At 43.8% G+C, this 25,273-nt stretch overlaps 2 protein-coding genes across 2 annotated transcripts; one reads left to right on the top strand and one right to left on the bottom strand.

Moving 5' to 3' along the window:
- Positions 1–2,434: 2,434 nt before the first annotated feature.
- LOC131286639 (alpha-1,6-mannosyl-glycoprotein 2-beta-N-acetylglucosaminyltransferase) lies at positions 2,435–24,278 on the top strand. The gene is made up of 12 exons (XM_058315621.1): positions 2,435–2,444; positions 7,598–7,726; positions 7,798–7,914; positions 10,133–10,287; positions 18,194–18,346; positions 18,469–18,557; positions 18,646–18,791; positions 18,898–19,058; positions 19,150–19,158; positions 21,274–21,918; positions 23,771–23,985; positions 24,056–24,278. Exons 1-12 carry the CDS (start codon positions 2,435–2,437, stop codon positions 24,276–24,278), a joined length of 2,052 nt encoding a protein of 683 aa, XP_058171604.1.
- LOC131286640 (uncharacterized) lies at positions 10,341–13,498 on the bottom strand. Its single transcript, XM_058315622.1, has 3 exons — positions 13,428–13,498; positions 11,898–12,012; positions 10,341–10,973 (listed from the first exon to the last, which is right to left on the bottom strand). Exons 1-3 carry the CDS (start codon positions 13,496–13,498, stop codon positions 10,341–10,343), a joined length of 819 nt encoding a protein of 272 aa, XP_058171605.1.
- Positions 24,279–25,273: the final 995 nt, after the last annotated feature.

Below are 25,273 nucleotides of genomic sequence, written 5' to 3'. Positions count from 1 at the left end.
CAGTTTTTCATAAAATGTTTATCATATTCTGATACAACGCTACCTAACTGTGATTCAATACTTGATCCTTATGATTGTTCTAAAGATTATAGAAGTTTCGTTTAGATGAATATATTTAAGGTTTGTTTTCAAACTCTCATCAAACCACCTTCAGACGGAATCACTCGCACAACTCTTCTAATCCCTTGCAACGAGCTTTTTCCATTTATCTCACTTCATTCGAATCCTCAAAAAAGTTTAGCATTTGCGGATGCGAAACTTTGCTCTCCTCTCGTGAAAAAATAAATATCCTACAAAACCACCCTTACACGTCATCATTGACGAAAGTTCAATTCCCACCGGAAGTTTCCAGGGTTCCCGGTTCGCGGAGCAATTCTTCAATTTCTCGACGAACGGAAGGAAAACGCATACCTAAGAAGATAAGCGGGGAACAGGGAAGAAAACTTTTTTCTCAGCCAGAGACTTTCTTTACTCTGGCCAGTTTTTCTTTCCCCTGTCAGTTTCAATCAGGACGAGTTATGGCAGCCATCTTGATGCCTCGTCGCCAGCTGGTGTGGGATTTGAGGAGAAAGGTTGATCTTTCTCTTTTGTCGCTTCCGTCGGTAAACGGTTTTTAAGTGAAATTCAGCGACAGCGAAAATGTATTTCTGATCGTACTTTGAAACGAAGAGTGAACCTTTTATTGTCTGCTTCATTTAGAGTGATTTTACATTCAGTTTATTTGTGTGATGAAAATGTTCGTATAATTTACAACTTATAAAGTTTGACCATGTTTCGTACATACTGTTTTTAAAGATTTTTACTTCTTTTATCGCTTGATTCAACCTACAATTTTGCTGTGAACAAGAATTTTAAGCCTTTTAACACGTTGACTGCTAGGTGTTTTTAGCACACTTTTTAGTATGCTAATTTTTTTTATTAAATTTATATTTATATTTAAATATATAACGTATAAAATCAACGGCAGAGAACTGAGCAAAGCAACGTCAATAGAGCTAACCAAGCTTCTCAAAGAATGAGTTTTTAATATTACTATATTTGTTATGTTGCATTTTCATTTACTTATGGGACAAAAACTTTTTAGAACTAACGACAGCTAGCTATAAAAAATGATAGCCTTGGCAGTCAACGTGTTAAACTAAATTAATCATTTCAAATACATTTTCTTAACAAGATGACTGTCACCCAAAAATCGGGTGACAGCAACAATACTCATCAGCCCTTTACACTAACATAGTAGTAGGCTTGTATAATAGTAGGCTATAATAATTACTAAAATGTATCTTTTGGGAAGCCTAGTGTTAGCTTAGGTTTCAAAAACCTTTTTTTAACCAACCCATTTTTAACAAAAATGATTGTACTAAAAATCTGTACTAAACCAGCGTGACAGTCAACAAGCTAAAATCTAAATCATTTTGCTAAACCAGGAAACCATGTTATAGATAATTGGTTAATGAGACATATTTTTATACAAACAATACAAATGTACAAACTCAAACTAGATTTCATGTGTCATTAGTCCCATAGAAAAGTAAAATAACTTATGTTCTACCGCTCAACAAGCAAGCTATTACTATACATTTTGCTAATGATGTAACAGCTTTCTTTGAGCGAAGCGTGTTAATTCCATTTATTAATATCTGCAAACTACACCAACCTTTCCTCGTCATCCAATCATGTGTGATTAGTGGCGCTTCCGTAATGTGCTTCGTAGGGTTTAAATTAATTTTCTCCTTCTTTATCCACCCATCATTTGCAGATGCTACCGGGTGCAGCTAAGCAGCAAACGGAGACGTCCAGCTTGAAGGCAGGACCTTGGAACCTCGGGAGCACTCGCCAGACCCAACCCTCGGTCTCCGCTCGCAACGATAAGCTGGCATCGGCAGGACACCTTGCAGCGTAGTTCAGTGTGCAACAACGTCCGTCGTACGATGCACTCCCGTTTTTGCGGTGCATTCAACACTCACTTCCTGCTTCCGGTACAAACGAAACATTACGACTGCTTTCGTCAGCCAGAAGGTGAACTTTCCGCTTGCGTACTTCCAGTGAAGTGTACGAAGCCAGGCCGCTACAAATACGCACCAATTTTCCTGGTGAAGTGAAAGTCCGTCTCAAGCGGACGTGCTTGGTGTTGTGAACGCCATCGGGGACATAGAAAGTCATACGCTATGACGCCGGAACAGAGATCCATTTAGCGTAAAAGCAAGCGAACGGATACATCCCTTTGACGAAAAACGGATTACCGAACGGGAGGGGGAAAAAATAGTGAATAGTTCCCGAGCGGGCGGGCGAGTTCCTGGTCAACCAAACCACCAACACACATACGCCAAAGGGCGCTGGAAAAAAAAAATACAAATAACACTCCGCCCCGGAGTGTGGTGTAAAGCCGCAGGGACCTCTTGGCAAGCAAGGACAGCCGAGTGGACAACGTTATATGATGAGAGGTAAGTGTCACGTACAAAATCAGAGGATGGGAAAGGGTGGAGGGAGGGAATGAAGAGGTATAGGATATTGGGCACAGGTTGCATGTTGGGGAATTGAAACGTTAGCGCTGACCGGAAGCCGGTACATGCGATCCGGACATGTTCCGGCTTTGAAATGAAACCAACGTATTCCATGGTTGGTTCGTTTTTCTATTGGTTTTGTTTTTTTTTGTTTTTTGTTATCTTTTCCCTCATACGAAATTGTTTTACCTTTTTTTAACCACGACGTGTGAAAAGACAGCGAAAGGTGGACAAGCCTGAAACAGCAAACGTAACGTTGGACATTTCCTTTACTTTCGTCGCCAAAAAACGAAATAAAAAAGCACCAATTCACCCGCAACGATAACATCTGCGCGAACCAAAGTAACATTTTCCTCCCAAAGGCCCGGTGACATCCGTACACTTCCCGTTGGGAATGTGTGTTTGTGTGTTTTGTGTCCTCATAAAGAAAAAAAACATCCCGAGAAGATTCATTTCCGGCCCAGCAGAGAGAGAGATGGCTGGCAAACGAAACGAACGGAATGTTTTTGTGCGGCAATGTTAGCGCATGTTTCATGGTTTGCCGGTTGTAAAGCCGTGTCTCGGCGGACCGGTCGCCAAATCTTGGCCTTGCCAGCGAGCCAAAGATGAAAGAGAAAAGTCCATGGGACGGAGAACGTCTTGTGATGTCTGTTTTTCTTCCGTTCCCCTGCCATTTCCGTTGCGTCGCGTTCGTTTGCGCGCTGCGGTTTTCCGTGGTAGCTGGTTCCGGTATGCGGTTTTTCGCCGGGGAAAATGTTTGCCAAATTTTCTGACACACCTAACCCCACTCCCTCGCTTACCTCTCTTCCTGGTGGAAGAAGAGTTCCCACTGAAACCACATTCCGTCGGAGAACTGTGCTTCTTCGCTTCTCACGCGGAAATTAATGAAAAGCGAACAGCCCACGACACGAGCCCACCTTCTCCCGCGAGGGCTGGTTGGGAAATTAATCCATTTCATCGAATTAGCTGTGTACTCTGGTGGCTGTTAGTTTTTTTTTGTCAATTTTATGTTTTATGTGCCTCACCCTCCCCTGAGAGGTGGCGGGATTCGCGTCGGAGTATCTGCCCAACAAAGGCACATGCGTCCCAAGCAATACATTGGTAGAAGTTTTGTTTCTGCTTTGTGGGAAAATGAGCGATGCCAATAAAAAATCTTACCAACATTTTCTTTACCCAGTCGCTTCGGCCTGATGGTTGACGGAGGTTTGGGAAAGTTTACTGCAGCACCCGCAAACCGAAAGCCAGGCACGTGAACTTGCCTAATTTATAACTTTTCTCCCCAAATTAATGTCCCTCCAGGGTCGTAGCGTGGCTGTTTTCGCGTCGCTCGCGAAATGGCTGCTCGGGGATGAATATTTTACGCACGGTGGTTGTCTGATTGGAACCAGCAGTAAAAATTGTTAGTATTTAGTCTCGTTTTTGCTTGCCCAATGGGCAGCCGGTAACGTTTGCGCCATTCAATGGGCTGCGTTTTAATATTTCAGAAGTATCCAACAGGAGCCGTAATTAAACCAATGTATCGCACTTAAAAGTTGTTTCAAACAGACAAATTGACGAAAAAAAAATTGAGTTAAGGCTTTTCAGGTTGCTCAAAAGTCTATTAAATACAAACTGCAGACATGATTCGCTTTCAACTGACACACCTTACATTTGAAAGATAAAAATTGATTCTTAAAATCGAACCACCAAGAGGGAAAGTATGAAAAACGAACTGTACGAAGAGTAAAACCATGCTATAAGATGAAAAATAGGTTTTTTAGGAAAACAGTGGAAATATCAGGAATATATGCCCGCCTATAATCAGTTTCATTTTTAAGATTTTCATTTCATTCAATTCAATATAATTTATTTGTCTAATATCTGGTTCGTCAAATTGTTCTTAACATAACCCGAGAACCTCAACATAACCCAAGAACTCTGAAACAAAACATAAAGGACGTATTTAAAAAGAAAAACTGATAATCGTAGAAAATCTTTTATGAACTAATCTCTTCTAATTCCACAATTTAAATACATTTTTAAGATAACAGGACGAATATCACTTTACTAGTATTACTTTAAGCATGGACGTATAACTTGGAAGGAAGACTGGCTGATTTTGTGAAAAGTGTCTAAAATAATTATCAAAGACTTTTTAATTCAAACACATGTGTTACATTTAACCATTTTAATTCTCTGTTATTTCCATCGTCATTCTGTCCTTCTTACAAATGCCAGACCCCTTATTCAATCAAATGCTTACGTTCAACAACATTCTCTCCTTTCCTGGTGAATCTCGTGCACAATCTGAAAGGCAAAGTATTTTCCGTCCCTACTTCCGTTAATATTACCAGCTGTTGCGTCAGCTTTGGGCAATAATCAACCGCGATATGCCAGCTGTCTCGATGGCTCCGGGATTTGAGCGACTTCTTCGAGCGCGAAAGGTCAAAAACTTTCCCGCAAAAGCAAGCTCCAGCTTAGGACGCTAAGAAACTGGAAGACGTTATTGGTGAACGGCATACGGAAAATAAGGATATACCCAGCTGGTGCTCGCACCTTCTCCGGAATCGATAACTGCGCGTTACGAAATTCATTTCCGCCTCCGAATCGTTATCACACAAACGTGAAATGTGCTTTTCGAACGAATTAGGTGGGAAAAAAGTTCAGCTAACATCCCTTTTCAATCCCTCAAATGTTACGAACCGCGTCTTATGGTGTCCGAATGATAGAATTCAATTCATTTTGATGGTTTCTCAAGCACGCTGAAACTCTCCGGACACCAGTCATCCAGTTGTTTCATGCAAAACGCTGTTGAAGCTGCTTCTTAAGGCAACCTAGAACTTTTACACACGCTTCGTTCGAAGGAAAGATGGCGTACATAATTCCAGGTTTTACTAGGTATGCTTTAAGCCTTTAAATAGACCCAAATCTCACGCGATATAGCAAGGGAATGGCACTTAATATATCGATGGGAAGAAAAATTAAAATAAAACAGATAAAATCCACTGGTGCGAAACGATTCCGGCACAAATGTGTGACACCGCTCAGCTTCGGGAAAAGAAGCTCTATCCGTGGAGTTGGAATTACGGTGTTACGGGTTGTTATCCTGCTTTTTTTATGACTCACCAGCGCGCCGGAAGCGCTCGATCGAGTGGCAGATTGAGGTTAGATGTTTCGTGTTATAGTAAAAACAAAAAAAAACAAAAAGTTCTCACCATTCCACACCATCCGGAGCCATCCGTTGGTGGGCGCATACGTTACGGATTGCGAAAAACCCCATCGCCACCATCGGGCGATGGCACTTTTCGGAGCGTTTTCGCATTTTTACCAACGACCCGAGCGTTTGTTAAATATGCTGGCAAAGCGTGGCACAAACACAGTTCCATTGAAAACATCGTTAAAAACAACCTCCCGAAAACAAGCGCAGCCCGAAAGTTTTGGCGCCCCAATTTCAGGACCTGCGAAAAGTGTGTGTGTGTGTGTGTGTGTGTGTGTGTGTGTGTGTGTGTGTGTTGGAAAAAAAAAGTTGGCCCCGCCGGGCAGATTACTGCGTTTTCCGTTCCCTTCGTTCGTCTTGTGTTTGTGTTTTTGAATCCATGATTTTGGACCACCGATTTTTTTCTGACATTTTTATAACGGTTGACATGTCTTTATCGACAGCCGACAGCAATATAAACTTTGAGTAATATTTTCATCCCATGGAGCGTCCATTGCACCCAACGTGCCGAAAGATGGTTTGATGAAGGCTCGCGCTGTATTCGGAGCCGAAATTCGCACCGCATTCGGATTTTGACAAAAGTTCAATGGCCTGTCTTTTCTGCGAACCAAACAAGAAAGAAATCAATACCATCGTTCGATTGATAACCTCCTTTTGGGGCTCTCCATCCAATAAAAGTTAACGGTCGGAATATTCTACTGTTTACAGAAGTTAACACCTATCCTGAAGTATATAAACAAGGTGATTTGAAACTATGTGGACATAAGAAATGATTCTAAGAAAAACCAAGCACAGCTTCTAAAACTCGACCACATTTCAAATTTACTTTCGATATTTCAATCTTAATCTCAAAACGCCACAAATACTACTTTCCGTGTTATTTTTTATTTTTTAATTTCAAGTTTTACGTGCCGTATTGTAATATTTTCCGTATTATTAAACAATTCCGCTGCGCGTCGTTTATTTCGAGTGTACCTGCTTCGAAAACACGTTCTCACGTGTTTGTAAACTTTTATTCATATATTTGATATTTGATTTCATATACTAATCGATGCTATTGATCCAATTTTTTTCTTATTATTGACAATTTTTGCTGATCACAATCACAAATAATGCATATGAAAACTTATCATCATTTAATATAACAAATCCTAGATTTTTTCGAAAAAATTTTTCCTCGGTTCTAGACCAAACACTATACAAAACCGCAAAAAAAAATGTGACAATTTTTTGAGCTATCTTCACAACTTGGCAGGACTGTGAAGGGGTTAAATACATATATAACAGAAAATTTCTCTGTTTTCGGTTGTAAAATGTAACCTCAATCAACAATATATTTCCAAGAAAATCTTATTTTTGACTTAATTTGAAAATTAGTATTTTAAATGATTTGAGAACACATTTTATTGTTTGAAAAATAATGTTTGCGATTCGAAATTGAAATTACAGTGTTAAATAAGAGGACTGTTGAAAAAGTCATTTTTTTAAATAATTATTTAGAGGAGGAATTTTAGTTCAAGATTTCTTGTAGGATTATAAATTTTCCTTGACTATTAAAAGGTATTGTACAAGCAGAGTGATTTGTACAGCTTCAATAACTGTAATTAAAAGTAAACGATGAAAATTCAACGCCAAAAATAATCCTTAAATACTATTTCAATTTCGAAACTCAAACAAATCGGATATCCATTCAATGTTCACTCGTTTGTGTGGTTTGTCTCTGATGGTATAAACTGCGTCCCGAAAGTACGCTTCAATATTTTAAATCGCCATCAACACCAGGAAATGCTAAAGCGCACAGTTTGTGCTAATACCTTCATAAGCAGATTTACTCGATCCCCTTTCTGTCCCGCCTTTTCTCATAATCTGAAACTTTTCCTCCATCCTTTCGCTGCAGGTCGACGAATACCGATCGCACTACCGAACACTGGCGCACTGTCCCGCAGACGACATACGCTGTACATCCGCTCCGCCATAATTGTCTTCATTCTGTTTGCGTTCCTGCAGTTCCACGTGATAAACTATGGTAAGCTAACCGGCCGGTCCGGGCGCAGGATCCCGTCACTAATCGATCCGACACTTCCGCACCTTCCGCAGACTCCTCCGATAGCGCGTCCAACGATAGCACCAACTATTCGACGGCAGCGATCCTGCAGATGGTGCCGCCGGTGTTTCACAAATACTTGACCGGAAAGCCTCGCAACTCCACGCACGGTACGTATACTGGGGGCCACTTTGGTTCGGAGCTTAGGAATTCGGGAGAAAATGACTGCCCACGTTGTTTCCGCTTATCATCACCGGGTTCTAACCGATCGAAGCTAGGGGGTGATGTTCTCACCCCGCAAGTCTCCACGGGCCAATTTCGGCAAAATTTGATCTTGTCAAGTCATTAAAGTGACTCAGCCCTGGTCTGGTTCGATGCGGTTGGCTGGCAATCGACTGGAGGCCGTTGTCCGGACATACGTTTCCCAAACCATCGGCTCGGATTGAAGAATAATCATTTATCATTTATCGCTTCGAAAGGGGTCTCACGTGGAGAACCACGTCGCTGGAGCCGGACCGTAACGCCGGGAAGAGAACGGATAACTACATCCAACATTAATGGAACATTGTGAACTTTTGCACCCTCCCTGCCCTTAACCCGAGGCATCTGTGCTATTGGTTTTTCCAACAAACAGTGCCAAAAGGGAAGAACCTATGAATAATTCCGACGCGATAAGTTCAACGGCTCAACCAGTTGCACCTAATTAAATATTGAGCATCCTTTTGTAACTCAATTACCGCCGCGGAAGCGAGAGGCTCGTTCGTGGTTGCAGGAAACTTTCAACTCAAGCCAGCGAAGATGTTACAACGAATTGTTTTGGCGGAAAAATCCTTCCTCGAGACGCTGAAATATTCGCAAAGAAAAAGAGGTTTTGATGGAAAGTTGCATGAGTAATTTTGAAACGTTTTTTTCTCCAGCATTTCTTTGCGCTTGTTGAAAATTGTGTTTCTCACTTTCAAATACGATTACTGCTTCGAATAACGCCAACAAACGCGAAGAAGGATAATATCCGCCCGAGCGAAGTGAATATACTTTTCTGTTTCCCTTCGAACGCCGGTTTTCAGAAGGGAAAAAATTGTTTCCAAATAAAATTACAACTATGAAACTTCTTCTCGCACACAGTTTATTCATGCGAAACGAAAATGAAAAACTGAAGTCCTTCAGCATGTTTCCGTGGCAAAAAAAAACTGTGGATGCAAATGACGCAAAAACATTTACGGTGTTACGTATACTTTCCTACCCTCGCACCAGGCACCGCTGTGCCCCCGTTCCGTTGCATAACGTAATGGAAATCGGATTTATTGCCTTTTTTCTTCCCCATCCTTCGGTGGGACCGATGCTTGCTTTGTATAGTCCTTGTCCATTTCCACCAGCGCCCGGTGATAAGGGCTGTGGAAATGGCCACAGCACGCGATAAACGTAGTGCACCGAAATGCACTGTCTTCGAAAGGCGGCCAGCCCGCGGGAAAACAGGGAAAGCTTTTCCACCTTTTCCACACCGAAAAGCGTGTCACTTTTGATGAAAATTGTGTTGGGAATGATTACGATTTTCGGTTCCCTGTTTTTCCTCGCTTACTTTCCGCTTTCTTTTCATCGTATTTACACCTTTCGGATGCCTCGCGAACCATTGCCTCACGGTGACAGCCGGGAATTGATTTCATGTCCAATTGCAAGCGACATGACGAGGAGAAACGTACAATTTTGATGCGAACAACGATTAACACACCGATTGAGAAGGTGGAACATTTGCATATGCCCGAAAGTATGTGCTTGGCATCCGTTTTAACGTGATGGACACGTGGCGTAGTGAATTCAGATAATAACACCTTTTTCCAATTCCACAACGGGGCTTCATTTTTTTTTTCATTTTTTGTGCAGATATTTCCCAAAGAGTTACGTAGCGTTAATCGCAGGGTTATCAGCATACAAAAAGGAAATCGTTTTTATTTGTAGAATATCGTATTTAATGAGATTTTTAAATATATTTAGGCATAAAGTTTCAGCTGAAAATAATCGGACAATTGTTTAAAATCTTATTATCTTGTTCAGTGCATCCCTACAAGTTTTAATTACTGAAAGCAAATCAATGGTAATCATTACAGACTTAGATATTGATCAAGAAAATGGAAACGTCCGATGTCAAAATGTTTTGCGATTTTCTTTAGAGATTAGTTTACACTGACTTCAATGTTATTATATTTATAAGTTCGTCGGAAAGGAAACAAAAATCACGTATATTCTGTTAACATTACTATGAGTCCTATGATTTATTGAAGACATCTTTCGGTTAGGACAAAATCACATCCAATGTAAACAATTACTATCACCCTACTTCCGTGTCTAACTTGCTAACACTTGCACTCGTTTATTTTATGTTTCCACTTGCAGGCCAAAACGGGACCCATGTCGGAGGCGAGGGGCCCCGGACGGCCAACATCAGCGAGATCCTGCGCATGATACAACGCTACAATGAATTCCAGACGGTCCTGAACGAGGACATCTACGGTCCATTACAAAATGATTCTGTGATAATAGTAGTGCAGGTGAGTGCAGCCGACGCTGGGATCGGGTTATCGGTGGGACGGGAACTTTAGGGCTAGCGTGTCGGTTTCTTGCGGCACGGCGACCTCACCGGAATGCGCTTCAGGCGCATCTGGTGGCACCCGGTCGTCCGCTTGCCGATCACCATCATGTGCTCCTCCTGTAGCTGCTGCAGCTCCAGGTCGTCGTAGCGTCGGGCAACCTCATCGGCGTCCGCGTCGTTGTCGTCCTCGTCGTCCGGTACGTCCATCGACTGACCCCGGCTCAACCGGAAGCGGCAGGAGCAACTGGTGGTGGTGCTGCTAGTGGTGGCCGTCCCACCGATAGTGTTAGTGTTGGACGTGGTTCTACTGCTGAGCCGCCCCAGACGTCCCTGGGAGCGTTGCTGCTCGAGTGACGCAATCCGGGCCGCCGTGCGGACGATGAACGCGCTCGTAAGCATATCGTAGGGTCGTATCTGCCAGATCTGCGGCGGCGGATAGTCCTGGTGGAGGCGCGTGATCCGGTTGCGTGCGGACTCGCCGATTCGGACCTGTGGCCAGCGGTGCTCGTGCCGTAGCGTCTCCTCCAGCAGCTCCCAGTGGTTGGCGTAGTTGACGGTGGACCGAAGGTGCACATTGAAGTCCCGCGGGTGTTCCACCTGATGCCGGACGCCGCTCCTTCGCGACTCCGAACCGGGAAGCAGCGACTGGGAATGGTCATGAAATTCAAATCACAAAAGTGGGAGTAAAAAGTATATGATGAATTCATTATCGTGGACGATATTGACGTCCCGACGAGGTGGTTGGAACCAGGTGAACCCAGTTTATTTCTGATAGAACGAAGCAAAAGACTGTGTAAAGTACAACCAGAATATTGTAGACAAGTTCAATATGGAAAAATCTTCGTCTTCAAGCTTTTCTGGGTGAAATACTAAAGAACCTGAACTTGAGTATTTAGGAGAATCCAACTGTCTGATACTGATGTCAATATGTGCATGAGATACTTTCCAATTTCTAAGACAATACAACTGCGAATTAAATAGACCACGGACTTGCACGAGATCGAAAACCTAGAGGTGTGGTTGGAAACGGATGATCCCAGTCTACTTCTGACAGAAGCAACCTAGAAGATATCTAAAGTACTATCAGAGTATTGTAGAAAAGTTCACTATGGAAACATTTCCTGAGTGAAGGACTAGAGAACCTAAGGTTGAGAATTTTGAAGAAAACCAAATCTAACTTTCTGTTACTAATGTCGATGCTCAGGGTACTATTCAATTTATTAGCCAATACAACTCTGAATTAAATAGACTAGGGAATTCTATCAATATCCAGATCTTTACTCTTTTCGAGTTTCGATAATCTGGTCTTTCCTAAGAATTTTAACTGAAACCAGACACTCACATCTGGTTGAATGCCTTGGATTACCAACAACCCTGTCCGTCGCGGATTATAGTGCATTACTCTGGTGTTGTGTTGCAAAGTGACGTTTTGTAAAACATAGACCAAAAGAGGGGAACAATTTCAGAAACTCTTATGCTTTCAAAAGTTGTCCAGAGGATCGTCATCACCAGTCCGGTAGACAAGACATCGATAGTCCAAGCCATCATTGACACAGCCCCAATACTTACCAGAACGGTCGCCCAGAACTTCCTGCGCGGTACGCGGCCCGCCAACATTCGTCGGATCGCCAGCTCGCTCAGGCTGAACAGTGTGTCGGGGGTTGTGTGGGCGCTCCGGGGAATCCTGTCGCACCGTCGCCGCAACCCGCATCCACCCGGTAACGTTTCCGTAGAAATGGTAAATGAAAAACGAATGAAAAAAACCGTGAACGAACGTTCATCCCTTGTACCAGCTGCCGGCTGTTGTTTGCCTTCGTTCCACAATCGACGTCACAGGGCGCCCAGACGTGGCCAGGGTGTCCTCGCACCGGATGACTTCGCAAAGGACGTAAGCGAACGCATCACCGCGTTCAGCGGCAAAAGTCAACTGCTGCCGCCATTGTTTAATAGAGCGGACGGGAAATTAAAAGTTTCTTCCAGCGACCCGTAAAGCGTCCCGGACTCCAGCCGAAGCGGGAAGCTTAAAATTTCCACCGTCCTATACCTGGGGAGTGGGCGGGTGCAAATAACTTCCGTAATTGGTTAACTCTATGCAAGTGCATGTGCACGGGAGACTATGGGTTGTTTGTGTTGTTTTCATTTTGGCCTTTCGCGTCCCCAGACTCTTGCCCCACAATGTTGATCCAAGGGTGGGAGCGAGGCCGCAGAGGAAAATTGATGTGGCAACCTGGTCGACCGCTCGGAGCCAAGGTCGCCGGTGGCAGGTTCCAGCATAATAAATTGTGGCCAACGCCACGCTTTTCCACACCTTCGTGGGAGTGCTTTTGCCTTTGTGTCGGGAAACTACACTACAGCGTATTGGATAATAATTTTAGCCAACAAATTTGCATGTCCACGTTTTCCATGGCATGGTTTTCCGCTGCTGGCGTGCCTGGCGTGGTGCAATGTATGAACACGTATTTCATTATATAGTGTGTGGTTTTAGAGCGTACATATTCAGTCCAGCTATCCTCCCGACTCGCGAAATAGATGAGTTTAAATTTGTAATTTAAAATAAAGTTCACATGCAACAGTTTTCACACGAGGTTATTTAAAGTTCTGGTTGACACGGACGGTCACTATGCACATTTCATTCGCCACCGTTTTTAAAAAACCCTTTCTAACCTTTTTTCCAAGAAATAGACATTCAAAAACGCATGGTTAAATCCTGACGACTAGAAGCGCTTCTTCACCAACATTCCAAAAAAAAAAAAATTACGACTAGAAGCGCTACTTGACCAAGATTCCCAAAAGAAGTTGCTTCCTTTATTGCCAGCCTGAGACCGCTTCCGGAAGATTAAATCTTGATAACCGGAGGATTACTGTGCTATCATGCCTTTACCACCCTCACCACCTATACATACACACGGAAGCTAAGGATGTTCTTGAACACGATCAGTCACGACCTGGTCGAGGTTGAATCCCTCTCGAAATAGTCCAACGTGTCCAACGGGAGGATATCAAATATCTTCTTGGGTGGAAAACTAATTGCACACTTGTCCACATAAACACACACACACCTACACCTCCTGGCGGGATTTTGTTCTCGCAGTTACTTACCTTCTCCTGCTTCGATACTTCTTGCACTTCGGCTCAAAGTCGGCTGGAAGCTGAAACCTAATCACATTCATCCTGCCGACCAGGTGGCTAACTAGATCTTCTTTTTCACGCTAGAGCCCCCTTGAGATTTCTCCCCCTTTCTACCCCAACGCACCGAACTGACCTTCCGACCCGGGAAAACCTTCTGCACACGCGGACGGAGTGCCCGCTGCTGCCGACCACTCGAGGCACCGAGTTTGGAATGAAATCGATTCAACTCTTGCCCCGGGCAGCGAACCACCTGGGGAACCCTTTACCCTCTCCTCCCCCTGTCCCCATGGACGACCTCGAATATGGCGGAACATACACACACACACAAAACACTGCCGAAAAAAAGGCACAAACTTGGACCGATTGGACGCTTTTTCAATAATAACCGTTCGTTTGGTTTATGGCTCGGTGGGGTGGGGAACACGGTGGCCCTACGCCTGGTCACAATGAAAGCCTCCGAAATTTTGGCTCCTGGCCTACCATAATAACAACAATAATAACCAGGTACCGGTTGGAGAGAGAGAAAAAAAATACAACCAATTCCACAAACACACACACAAGCTTTTCCAGGGGAGGGGATCGTGGGTTGTTGGGGGGGAAGGGGACTTCCAGATCGGATCCGGAAACCGGATCGTCATCCAGTGGTGCCAGTGCTGGCCGGGTGGGAGAGGGCGGGGAAAGACGTATTATAATTCCGGACGTCCTAAATATGTCCGTTTCATGCTTTTCCCCGCCCACCCCAGGATCCACCCTTCTTACCCCCTTCCCCCTTCGGTTTCATCCTCGTTCAGACCTACGTTTATGCAGGCGATGGTTCTGCCGATGGTTGGTTTTTCGTGTCACTTCCCCTTTCATAAACCGGCCTCCAAATCCCTCCCCCCCCCACCGCTCTCGACAAAACCAAATCGAAAGTTTATCGTTTCGAAACCGTTCGACTCCGTACGGTGACGTTATTATAGGTCAGGATTGCACCGTCGGTCGTTCTCCGTCGCGCGTGGAGCAAGTTTTGATTATGGTTCGGTTCCAGTGGCGCAGCAAAGCTGAAACAACCCATCCGTAGCCGCGGATGGGCCAAACTTCGCACCGATACGCTGAACGTTAATTATCCAGCGATAAATTTTCCACTTTTAGTATGAAGAAAACGACGGGATTGGCGAAATCAACCACATAAGAAAGGCAACTTCTAGAGAAAAGAAGAATCCTTTTCATCGCGCGCCTGAAACTGATATTTGTGTCGTTAGCAAGATTTAATGTTACTATCTTTGCCGGTTCCGCTACGAGAACAAAGGGAATTTTGTTCAGAAATCGATATTTCTTCATTTTCCTATATTCTTTATTGACTTTGACTATCTTAACTTTTGCAACAAGTGAGAATTGAAAATAAGTTAATATTACATAAACCAAACCATGGGTCAATACAAAAATTGTATTGGATATTTTTCCACATATTACCTCAATCTTAACGTACAAGATATTACAACGTAGAACTAACGTAGAAATCTATGTATACACACAAGCGAGTGATAACAAGTTTTCATTAAGTAAAGTAATAGCTCTTTGGTCTTCTATTTTTGAAAAGCCTTTGGTGATAGTTTAGTAATTTGAATCAAAATTTCTTCCCCTTTTTTGAAACTACTTGAATGTTCATTGTGGAAGAATATTTTGTTGGCCTGTTCTGCCAAATTCCATCGTGGTTGCCTACCACTGGATGGAAGGTTGGTAGGTTCATTCGCCACTCGAATTTCCATCGGGTGAGTTAATTTTTTTATTCGCTCCCTTTCGACGGCACACCCGGATCGACTCCAGCTCGGGACGGAACAGAAAGGACGCTCTAGCCGGGCAAACCGATGCGCTGCTGGTTATTAGTCGCAAATGCAAATCAAATTCGGTCGTCATCGGCACGGAAGAGAACATAAAATTCGCTCACCGTTCTCACCCGCTCCTTGCCCGTTTGCCTTCCCCCCATACCCCGGGTGGTACGAAAGAATCCCCGGGAGGGATAGCATGACCCGTTCGGAATCCAGAAGGCAAGATCGAAAGTGAACCGAAAACAGAACAACGAAGCGATGGAAAGTGGCAGCGGCACCTTCGGGACTGGAAGCTAAAAAGTTCCCTATCACCTTTCGACCCGGAAGTGGTTTTCTGCTATTATTTTTCGTTCTGTTTTTTTTTTCTCTGTGTGTGTCATCCATTCCAGGCCAGGCCGTTCTCCTGATCCGTGCTAATTCTATCGCGAACGATTTGAGCACGTTCCTACGTTTGAGTGTGGCCATATTAGAGAGAGTATGTGTGGGTGTGTGTGCAGTATGGAGGAAAAAAAACATGCCGGAAGGTATTAAGAAATTTGATGAGAAACGAGAAAATATCCCACGGTGTGTCATCCGTTCGTCGAAAACTGACTCCTGGAGCCAAATCAGGTCGAAAACGTGCCGTTCGCGGGGAAGTTTCAGTGGGATTAAAAATATCGTTTTCTTTTTCCATTCCCCGTTCGTGGCATTGCTTTGCATAAATGCTGAATCGTGGAATTATTAAACCACCCACCGCAAGCCGAAGGGGGTTTATTGTTTACGCTTCCGTAACTTTTGCTCCCCCAATTGCTGGCGATCAGAACGAAAATCGGCTTCTAGGGTGGTGACGGGATGGAAACTGTGCGGGATAAGAAAGCATTTTTGGCATCCCCGTCAGCTCGGTTCGCGATTATTATTACACTTTAATTTTTCGTCAATAGACGTTGCTTGAAAGTTTCTTTTTCGCTTAATTAAAAATGCTACGTATAGGAAGCTTGATGGAGAGGTTTTTTTGTATTCCGGACTTTCGCTGAGGCGTAAATGTATTTAAATCAGTAGGCATTATATACATTTATTCAGTAAGAGGGAATTTAAAAATGTTTCCATTTTTATAGTAACTTTAATTTTATTGACCTGCAAGCTTGCATTTAATATTTGCATTGGCACTTTTTTAAATTTCCAAAATTGTTAAAAATATTGCTGACGATGTTATCATCTTGATTATTTCCTTCCTATATTCGAAAATGTATCGATGTCTGAATTAATTTTCGGGATCTTTTTTATAATTCTTTTTCTAATTCTACACATCCTTTTACTTTTAACTAATGGGCACTGATAACGCTAGAAAACAGATCATCATACTCTATCTAATTTAACATTTTTGTAGTGAACAATTTGGGACGAAAGCTAGCGAAATAGTTCGTTTTGTGGAGCATTCGTTCATTGAATGTCGCATCATTAACAGTCATTAGTTGCTGATTACAACACTGTGGTCTTGAGGGAAAAAGTCTCCACAAACGCTTGAGAGAGCTTATATCGTATCAACGAACATCATGGCACAAGCACACACTAAGAGCCTCGTTAGTAGGTTTACTGCACATTGTAAGGACTCAGGAAAATCGACGATTGATCACCGTCTCAAGATCAAAGTTGACCGATGGAAAGGGCTGTCATTTGCGTCACGGTAATGTAATAACCCGTGCCAGGACGGGCGGTTATTTGCGTAAGAGCGAATGGCCAACGAACGAATGGCCCCGAGTCCCGGGTATTCGAAGACGTGTGGGTGAAGCAATATGGGCCCGCCTCGACCGTGACTCAATTATTACTCCATTAAACCCCGCCAGTACGGAGCGCCAGTAATTGCCAATGTCGCACAATGGCTCTGTAACTAGCCGAAGGTCGAACGTGGCGACAATGACCAGGCGCCTCCATCGGTGGCACAAAAAGCTGGCGCACTAATAACGAATGTTGCCGGCGTGGTTACCGGCTTCATTATAAATGAGTTTCGGTGGCTAGTCCCTGGCTGAGTCGGTGGCACGTGCCTTCTTTATGCCGGGTGCAGCAAATGCTGCAATGGACAGCTTTCTGGAACCGAAGGAGCTTACGTTGCATGCGGAAAATTCTCGCCGTACGGCACGCCACCGAAGAGAATGTTTTCATTTAATTCCCGAGAAAACCCAGTGGTGCCCGAATGCTCGTAATCAAAATGGCAAACACGAACAAGAGGGCGTTGAAGGCTGCGTTGTGGCTCCACTGGCCAAGTCTTACCTATCTAGCAAACGTTCAGCTTCGTTAGCAATGCGTTCTCCAGAGGGTAACAAGCGGGGATTTATCAAGGTTTTCATCCCAACTTAACCGCAACTATTCTTCATTTAAATTTCTCGAGAATCCAATTGTATAGGATTATTATGTTACGATTTAGAAGCATTTGCCTTACATCATATTCAGAAACTTTATCGTTTTTTATACAAACAGATTGCTGCTATTTGTTTTTTATTTGAAAACCTCTTTTCTTCTCGATGAGATCATTTTTTCAATCATTTTAGATACATTGACTTGCTTCATTATAAATATCGTAATAACTGAGTGCTTAAAACATAATTTACTTATGTATTCCTAAGTAAATTCTCTCGGATGGATACGAAACCGCAAAGGGGGTTCCTCGTTTGAAAAAAATCGTTTTGAGACGCTCGATAAACCATAAGAACTTTGAAGTAATTTATTTTTTTATGGTACAATTAACATAGTTAACCGTAAAACAAATATGTATTTAACATTGTCGCAACACGCTAAACAATTATGTATTTAACATTGGTATTACTAGTTCATGCCCAGTGTCCATGTTTAAGGTCATTTGAATAGTTTTGTTATGTGAATATAGTCGATTTGAACCACAAGATATTTCAATTTATTTATTTTTCCTTCCCATTTGGTTCCTTGCATTTCCAGGTACACAAAAGGATAACTTACTTACGGCATTTAATTGTAAGTTTGGCCCAAGCGAGGGACATTTCACGCACGCTGCTCGTCTTCTCGCACGATTTCTACGACGACGACATCAACGATCTGGTGCAGAGCATAGACTTCTGCAAGGTGATGCAAGTACGTACCCGCGCTCTGTGCGAACATTCCCATGCCGAGCAGAAAATTTAGTTGACCACCATTTTGTTACTGTTTCTAATAATTTTCCTTTCCCCCCCAACGGAACGTCGGGGAACGTTCAGATATTCTATCCCTTCTCGATACAGACCCATCCGAACGAGTTTCCCGGAGCCGATCCCGGCGATTGCCCGCGGGACATTAAGAAAGAGCAGTAAGTTTCACAACTTGTGGCTACCGAGCGTGGCATGTTTGTCCTCCGTGTTTCATGGCGTTCCATTTCCCCCCTTCTCCCCTGCCAGGGCGCTGCTGCGAAAGTGCAACAATGCGCTGCACCCGGACCTGTACGGCCACTACCGGGAGGCAAAGTTCACCCAAACCAAACACCACTGGTGGTGGAAGGCGAACCGAGTGTTTGACCAGCTGGAGGTCACCAAGTACCATACGGGTGAGTTACGCTCGAGGGGGAAGTTGGAATTGTTTTCATTGTAGCTTACGAACCTTTCGTCTTTCGGCTGTACGCCATTTTCCACCGTCCATTTCCCTTTGCGCAGGTATGGTGGTATTTCTCGAAGAGGACCACTACGTGGCGGAAGATTTCCTGCACATCCTGGAGCTCATGTTCCGGAAGTCGCAAGACCTGTGCTCGAAGTGCAACATCCTCTCGCTGGGCACGTATCTGAAAACGTTCAACTACTACACGTACAACAAGAAGGTAAATTTCGGGCGAAAAGGTATTTCAAAAGAATGCCAAAGAAAAAGAGGATGGGCGTGTGTGTGTTTGTGTATGTGTGTATGAGAGAGAGAGAGAGAGAGTGAGAGAGACAGTATAGTGGGAAAAAATTAGTACAAACTAGTGTTGTGCTTAATGAATCTTTTGGCGAGATTCATTCATATGAATCTTTTACCTAAGATTCATTCAGATGGATTCATGAATCTTTGCGGATTCGAATATTCAAAGCTTAATGAATCCTTCGAAACCTTAATGAATCTTCATGAATCTTTCATGGTTCTGTCATGAATCTCCCCGATTCTGTCATAGGCGTGGACAATGAGACCAAAAAAAAAAAAAAAAAGGTGGTCCCTCAACCGACTTTTGGTTGGTGACTTTACACCATTTGGTGTGTCTTTGGGATTCATGAATCTCGCGGCGAAAGATTCATGAATCCCTTATAAGGCAGAGATTCATTCAGATTCATGAATCTGAATCCGATTTACACAACTCTAGTACAAACACCTTCGGCACTGTTTGCAATTTTACACTAGAAGCAAGTTAAACAAAAAGCAAACGCCTGCTGCCTTTTATTTTGGTGCTGATAAAAAAAAATACGTAAAACTTTTTTCCGAACCTTTCGGAAAGGAAGCAGAGTCCTTGAAGCGGCAAGGGAAACCACATGCCACATTTAGCTCACAACAGAAGCACACTGAGCACAATGAAGCGTTGTGACACAGTTTTCGTTTCCGGCACACATTTTATCGAATCGCTACTGATCCACACGAAAAAATAGACTTTTTCCTAAGAAGAAACATCGAAACACTTTAAACGTACCGATCTTCTCGAAAGCAATGATGTGCGAGAGGAATTCGGTTTCGTTACCTTTTACCACCTGTACAGTATCGTTCCGATGTATGTTTTGCCAAGATCATGTTTGCGTTGTTTAGTGTCTATTTGGTCCATATTGTTTCGTTTCGTATCACACACTATCAACACACTTTCAAAACCCTCACCGAATAGGCACATAAGTTTGTTTAGGTAAAAAAAACAGCCAACCAAACAAATGTGACGAAACTATTGATTAACCCTTTACAGGTATTTTCAGGATTGAAAGATAGGAACGGAAAGAATTTATTCCGCGAAAAAAAACCCTACTCCGGTGTACAATAACTGATTTGAGAAAACAAACCAACCATGAAAATGGATTATCATATCGAAGGATATCAATTTAGAACAGTTGCTATCGGAATATGGATGAAAATCATATTTTATGAAAATATTTATGGCTACACGATGTCTAAATTTCAATAAGTTCAGCTTATCAATACACCTTAAAGATTGAAATCAATTTATTCATGATTATAAAAAATAAGTTCACGTGATCGGCCGACATTGTTGGAGTATTCTATTTTTCAAACTATTGTAGCAATTTAAAAAATCGAAAGGTTAATGAGGAAACAAATGAATTATGAAAATATGTTGGCTCTTAATGTTTTACGTAGCCATAAAAATTGAGTTACAACATCCACATAATTTAAAAAGATTAGAGAAAAGTAAAATGTCAGGTAACGTAAAGGGACCATCGTCGCGTATACCAACTCACTCAATCCGTACCTTCCTTTCACGAACAGCATACCACAACCCGTTCACCATACAGCGCAAGCTTTTTGCCTTATCACGCCTTAGAGAAGAGGCTTAACCGCCAGATAGAACGACACCCCCCATCGCCGCTTTGCAAATGTATAAATTTTCACATTGAACAATTCACCACACTAACGCCTCGTAACGCTACCGTTACGGTCACGATCGGGAATCGGCTGTGTGCTTACATCAGTCACCCAATCGATGTTGGATGTTTTCCGTGTCGATGTACTGTTGTTTAAGTGTCACAATGGGGGCGAGGAAACAAAGCGCTCCATCACACTGTCCCACTAACCCCCGTACACCCAAGCACACGTACAGAACTGTCACTTACCTTTAGCTGCTTTTTGCGGAAAGTTATACAAGAATATTTTCTTTCTCTTCGATCCGGCCCCTAAACTAACGGTAACAATGTATGTTACATGGGACCACTATCATCATCATCATCATCATCATCATCATCATCATCATCATCTTCACCGTCATCATCTTCATTACCATCATCCTCATCAACCACAATCGCATCGCTGATCTGGGGCTGTCACTCGATCACACGATCGAATAAATTCACCAGTCCTTCGCCAACGGTTGGTATGCGAGGGTCAAAGGGAACCGAATGGGCGGGTTTGCCCCGGGGAGAGCATTCCCTGCCGAGCACGCTCGTAGGTCGCGGGGATCCTTTTCCTTCTCCGCTTCGTACAATGCGCTCGATCGAAGCCAGAAGTCAACGTCGGACTTTCCGGCAAAGCCGCGTTCGGGAACGGTTGATGTGAGCACACTACTCGATCAGACTTTGGACGTGCCCGTGGACTCGGTAAATGTTTTTCGCGTAGTCCCGCACCAGCGCGCACTTCTTCCCGTGGACGTGCCCCTATGGTCCGATCCCTTCTCTCGCGCGAGTCATTCGTTTGAGGCTCACGGCAACGATATCGCTACGTTGTCGGACGTGCGTAACGGTTTTCTGAACACTCCTTCCAATCCCTGGCAACGCCGGCGTCCCTTGCAGCATCAGCACCAGCAGCAGAAGCTTCTCCAGCAGCAGCGCCAACTTCAGCAGCAACAGCAACTGCAACGTCAGCAGCAACAGCGTCAGGAACTGCAGCAACAGCAGCAGCAGGGACAACAGGTGCCACAGACACAGGTCACCACCGAAAAGTACGCGTCCCAGTCGCAATGGGGCTACCAGGTGTTACCGACACTGTACTCGATCTATCAGAAGGTAGCCACCGGTCAAGGAAACCTTTTTTTACTTCTACTCCCCCATCTACCACCGCTATCCACTGCAGATATGTTTGCCTTCTTCTTCTTCTTAAAACAACTACTATTGTTTTAGTTTCTGTATGCTATTATACCACTGCTAATGCTACTACCTTTTGTCTCCGTTACTACCGTTACTACCACTACTTCTACTACATACCACCCGTATTGCTATTTCTTGAAAGCCATTTAAGTTCTTACGTTTGCATCCAACCACCTGATTGATTCTATTTCGTATTCGCAAGCGAAAGTATGTTTCCTTTTCTCTAATCACTGTTGATCGTTTCTTTTACGTTACGTTGCTATGGTTGCGTTGCTATCGTTGCGTTACTTACGGTGGTGCGTTACTTTCGCTAAGTGTCATCCTTGGTTTGGCATAACTTTTAATCCTTCGCTCTATGTTTTTTTCCTTTCCTTGTGGGCAAAAAGAGTAAGAACTTTCATCTTTACGCACCCTGTGCGGTTAAGTTTGGTTTTAAATATTATTTGTCCAGTTAAAGAGGGTTGGTAATTTTTTTCAGACATCTTATGCACTTGTTTTACTAGTGTTGATTGTACCTCACATCGGACGCCCCACAACATCAAACAGCAAAACATATTTCTTTGATAATCACTTCGGATGATTGGTAATTGACAATAAAGTAGAAATGATCTAAATACTCCTATGTTACCTCCGAAGCTGTGCAATAGAAAAAAGCACTCCTTTCAGCAGGATAACCAACGGACATTAGTCGCTATTGTTTGATTCTTTCCACTCGATGCACACTCGCCAACAATTGCGCTGGCGATCCGTTGTGCGATTTTATAGCCTACACGGAAATGGAAACACTTCCAACTCCCGGTGCTGAAACGTACATTTCCCGTAGGTACAATAAAGCCTTCTGCGGGTCATCATTACCGTCCCGGTCCCTTCTCGTAGCCCGTCTAGGGTCGGGACGTGCGCTTCCCGGAAGATGCCGGAAGCTTACGCCATGGGCAGCGTTTAATTATTGAATGCATCATGCAAATCCAGTGCACCGTCTTGCACCTGTAGCCCATTGTCATTCACCCACGTAGCGATATATGTAATGCACCGTCCATTGTCGGCCAACCCAGGCACACACACACACCTACATACCAACTCAGTTTTGCATGGCACCATTTTTGCAACGCTTGCAGCACCCGCCTACCAGAATGCGTTCCCATCCGAATCCATCCTTTCCATGGCTTTCCCTCACTCAAACCATCATCACTATCACTATACTCAGGTCCGATCCCATCCTTTAGCATACTAATCATGTTTACCCTTCGATGCACATAACGCATATGTCATCCCCGTTATCTCTGTGTAGCGTTATCGCACGTGACGCTCGATTGGTGTTTGCCTTGTTTAGTGTTACTTTGGGGATTTTTTTTTGTGTTGGTCTAATGTACAGATTAATTTTTAAGTGAACTCCACTCCGCCCCACTGAGGTAGTCGTTTTTTACCTAAGTGTGTGTGTGTGTGTTAGTGTATTTTTGTACAAATGTGTTGGTCTTGGGTTAGGAAGAAACATTTGAGTGAACTATTTTTTTTTTCTATTTGTACTAGTTATAACTTTTTCCTTTCTTATGCCACAATGTCACATAGACGGTTTGGAACTTTGATTGTTTTGAAATGGTACCACTAGCATAGTTTAGACCTGGTTGCCTGCACGTTCCCGTTACGTTGCGTTACCCGCTGTGTCCCTGCCAAAAAGAGGCTTAAATAAAATACCCTTCGTAGTGCTGCCGTCTCAACTACCGTGTATGGTGTATGGTGGTTATACCTTCCTTCCTATCCTTCCCGTGCGCAGGTTGAGGTGACGCCGTGGGTAAGCAGCAAGCACAACATGGGCATGACGTTCAACCGCACCACGTGGTACGACATCGTGCGCTGCGCGCGCCACTTCTGCGAGTACGACGACTACAACTGGGACTGGTCGCTGCAGCACGTGTCGCAGCAGTGTCTGAAGCAGAAGCTGCACGTGATGGTCGTCAAGGGTCCGCGGGTGTTTCACATCGGCGAATGGTAAGCGAGTGCAAATCTGTCCGTACTCCGATCATACGTTGAACGTTTTTTTTTTCTTTTCCGTTTACAGCGGTGTGCATCACAAAAAGAGCAACTGCGAGTCGAACCAGGTGATCTCGAAGGTGCAGAAGGTCCTGAAGGCGGCCCGTGGCTCGCAGCAGCTGTTTCCACGGTCAATTTCGCTCACGCAAACGAGCCTGGTGAAGAAGACGAAGCTACGCAAGGGCAACGGCGGCTGGGGAGACCAGCGAGATCACCAGCTTTGCTTCAACATGACCCTGGTCGGGCGGTAATGCGCGCTGGAACCGTACACCGCAGGGCATCCTTCCACGATACGCACATTCCTTTCTGGCTGCGCATAGACCGTTCGTGCATGCGAACTACAACGACGATTTTGTGAGCAACCATAATAGCAAAGAAAATACACACCCCATGTTTTAGGGAGAGGATCCGGTAACAGCTCAGACCAAAGTTACGTTTATAGTTTTACGGTTTTGTTTTCCACTTGCGTAGGGTAAGTTAGCCAATCGTTCTCATTGTTTTGTGTAGTTGGTAAGACACAGCAGCTCGGAGAAGTGGTTATTTTTAACGCATGTTACCAAAAAAAACAGGAGGCAGTTCCCCAGGCCAGAATATAAAGTATTAGGTTTAACGCGGCAATATGTCCCCAAAGTTCCACGAAGAGCGAACAGCTTAAGCCCCAAACAGGAGGTTATTACCGTCAAACTAATTGGCAATAGAATGATCCCGTTGATGCAATAAGTGAGAAATTGTGTGTATTTCGAATGGCCTAAATATGATGATGAGGATTCGAGTCCATAAGCGAATATATCGGCCACCACTCGCAGCCGGTGGTCTGACCGTAGCGATTTTACACCTCCGGACTGCTAATTGAAAATGTACCGTACACCTTATTCGAGGCCCGAAATGTGGAACTAACATTCAATCAGCCACCGTTCTAGTCAATAGCACCATGCTTTCGTTCTGTGAAGTGTGTTATTACCCGTCTGCATTGGCAATAGGATTTTCCTTCAAGGAAGGAAGTAGGAAAAGTGTGATTCGAAACGGGGTACCATTTGTTGTTGAACTTGTGCGACTAACGCGTTGTGTTTTTCGTTTTCTTTTGTACCCTGGCGCGGTAGGCGAAATCGGCCGGTAAGACATGCGGTTCGTTTTAGGCGTTTTGAAAAAAGGAATGCTAGGTGTTCCGAACGGTTCCCGAATGTCCCCAAATTTGCGGTAGTCAGTAAGTGTGATGTTAGATGTAATGGTAACGAAAACAATAAAA

The sequence above is a fragment of the Anopheles ziemanni genome, chromosome 3, assembly GCF_943734765.1.
Source record: "Anopheles ziemanni chromosome 3, idAnoZiCoDA_A2_x.2, whole genome shotgun sequence".
Classification (NCBI taxonomy): domain Eukaryota; kingdom Metazoa; phylum Arthropoda; class Insecta; order Diptera; family Culicidae; genus Anopheles; species Anopheles ziemanni.
This window is presented reverse-complemented; position numbering and strand designations above follow the sequence as displayed.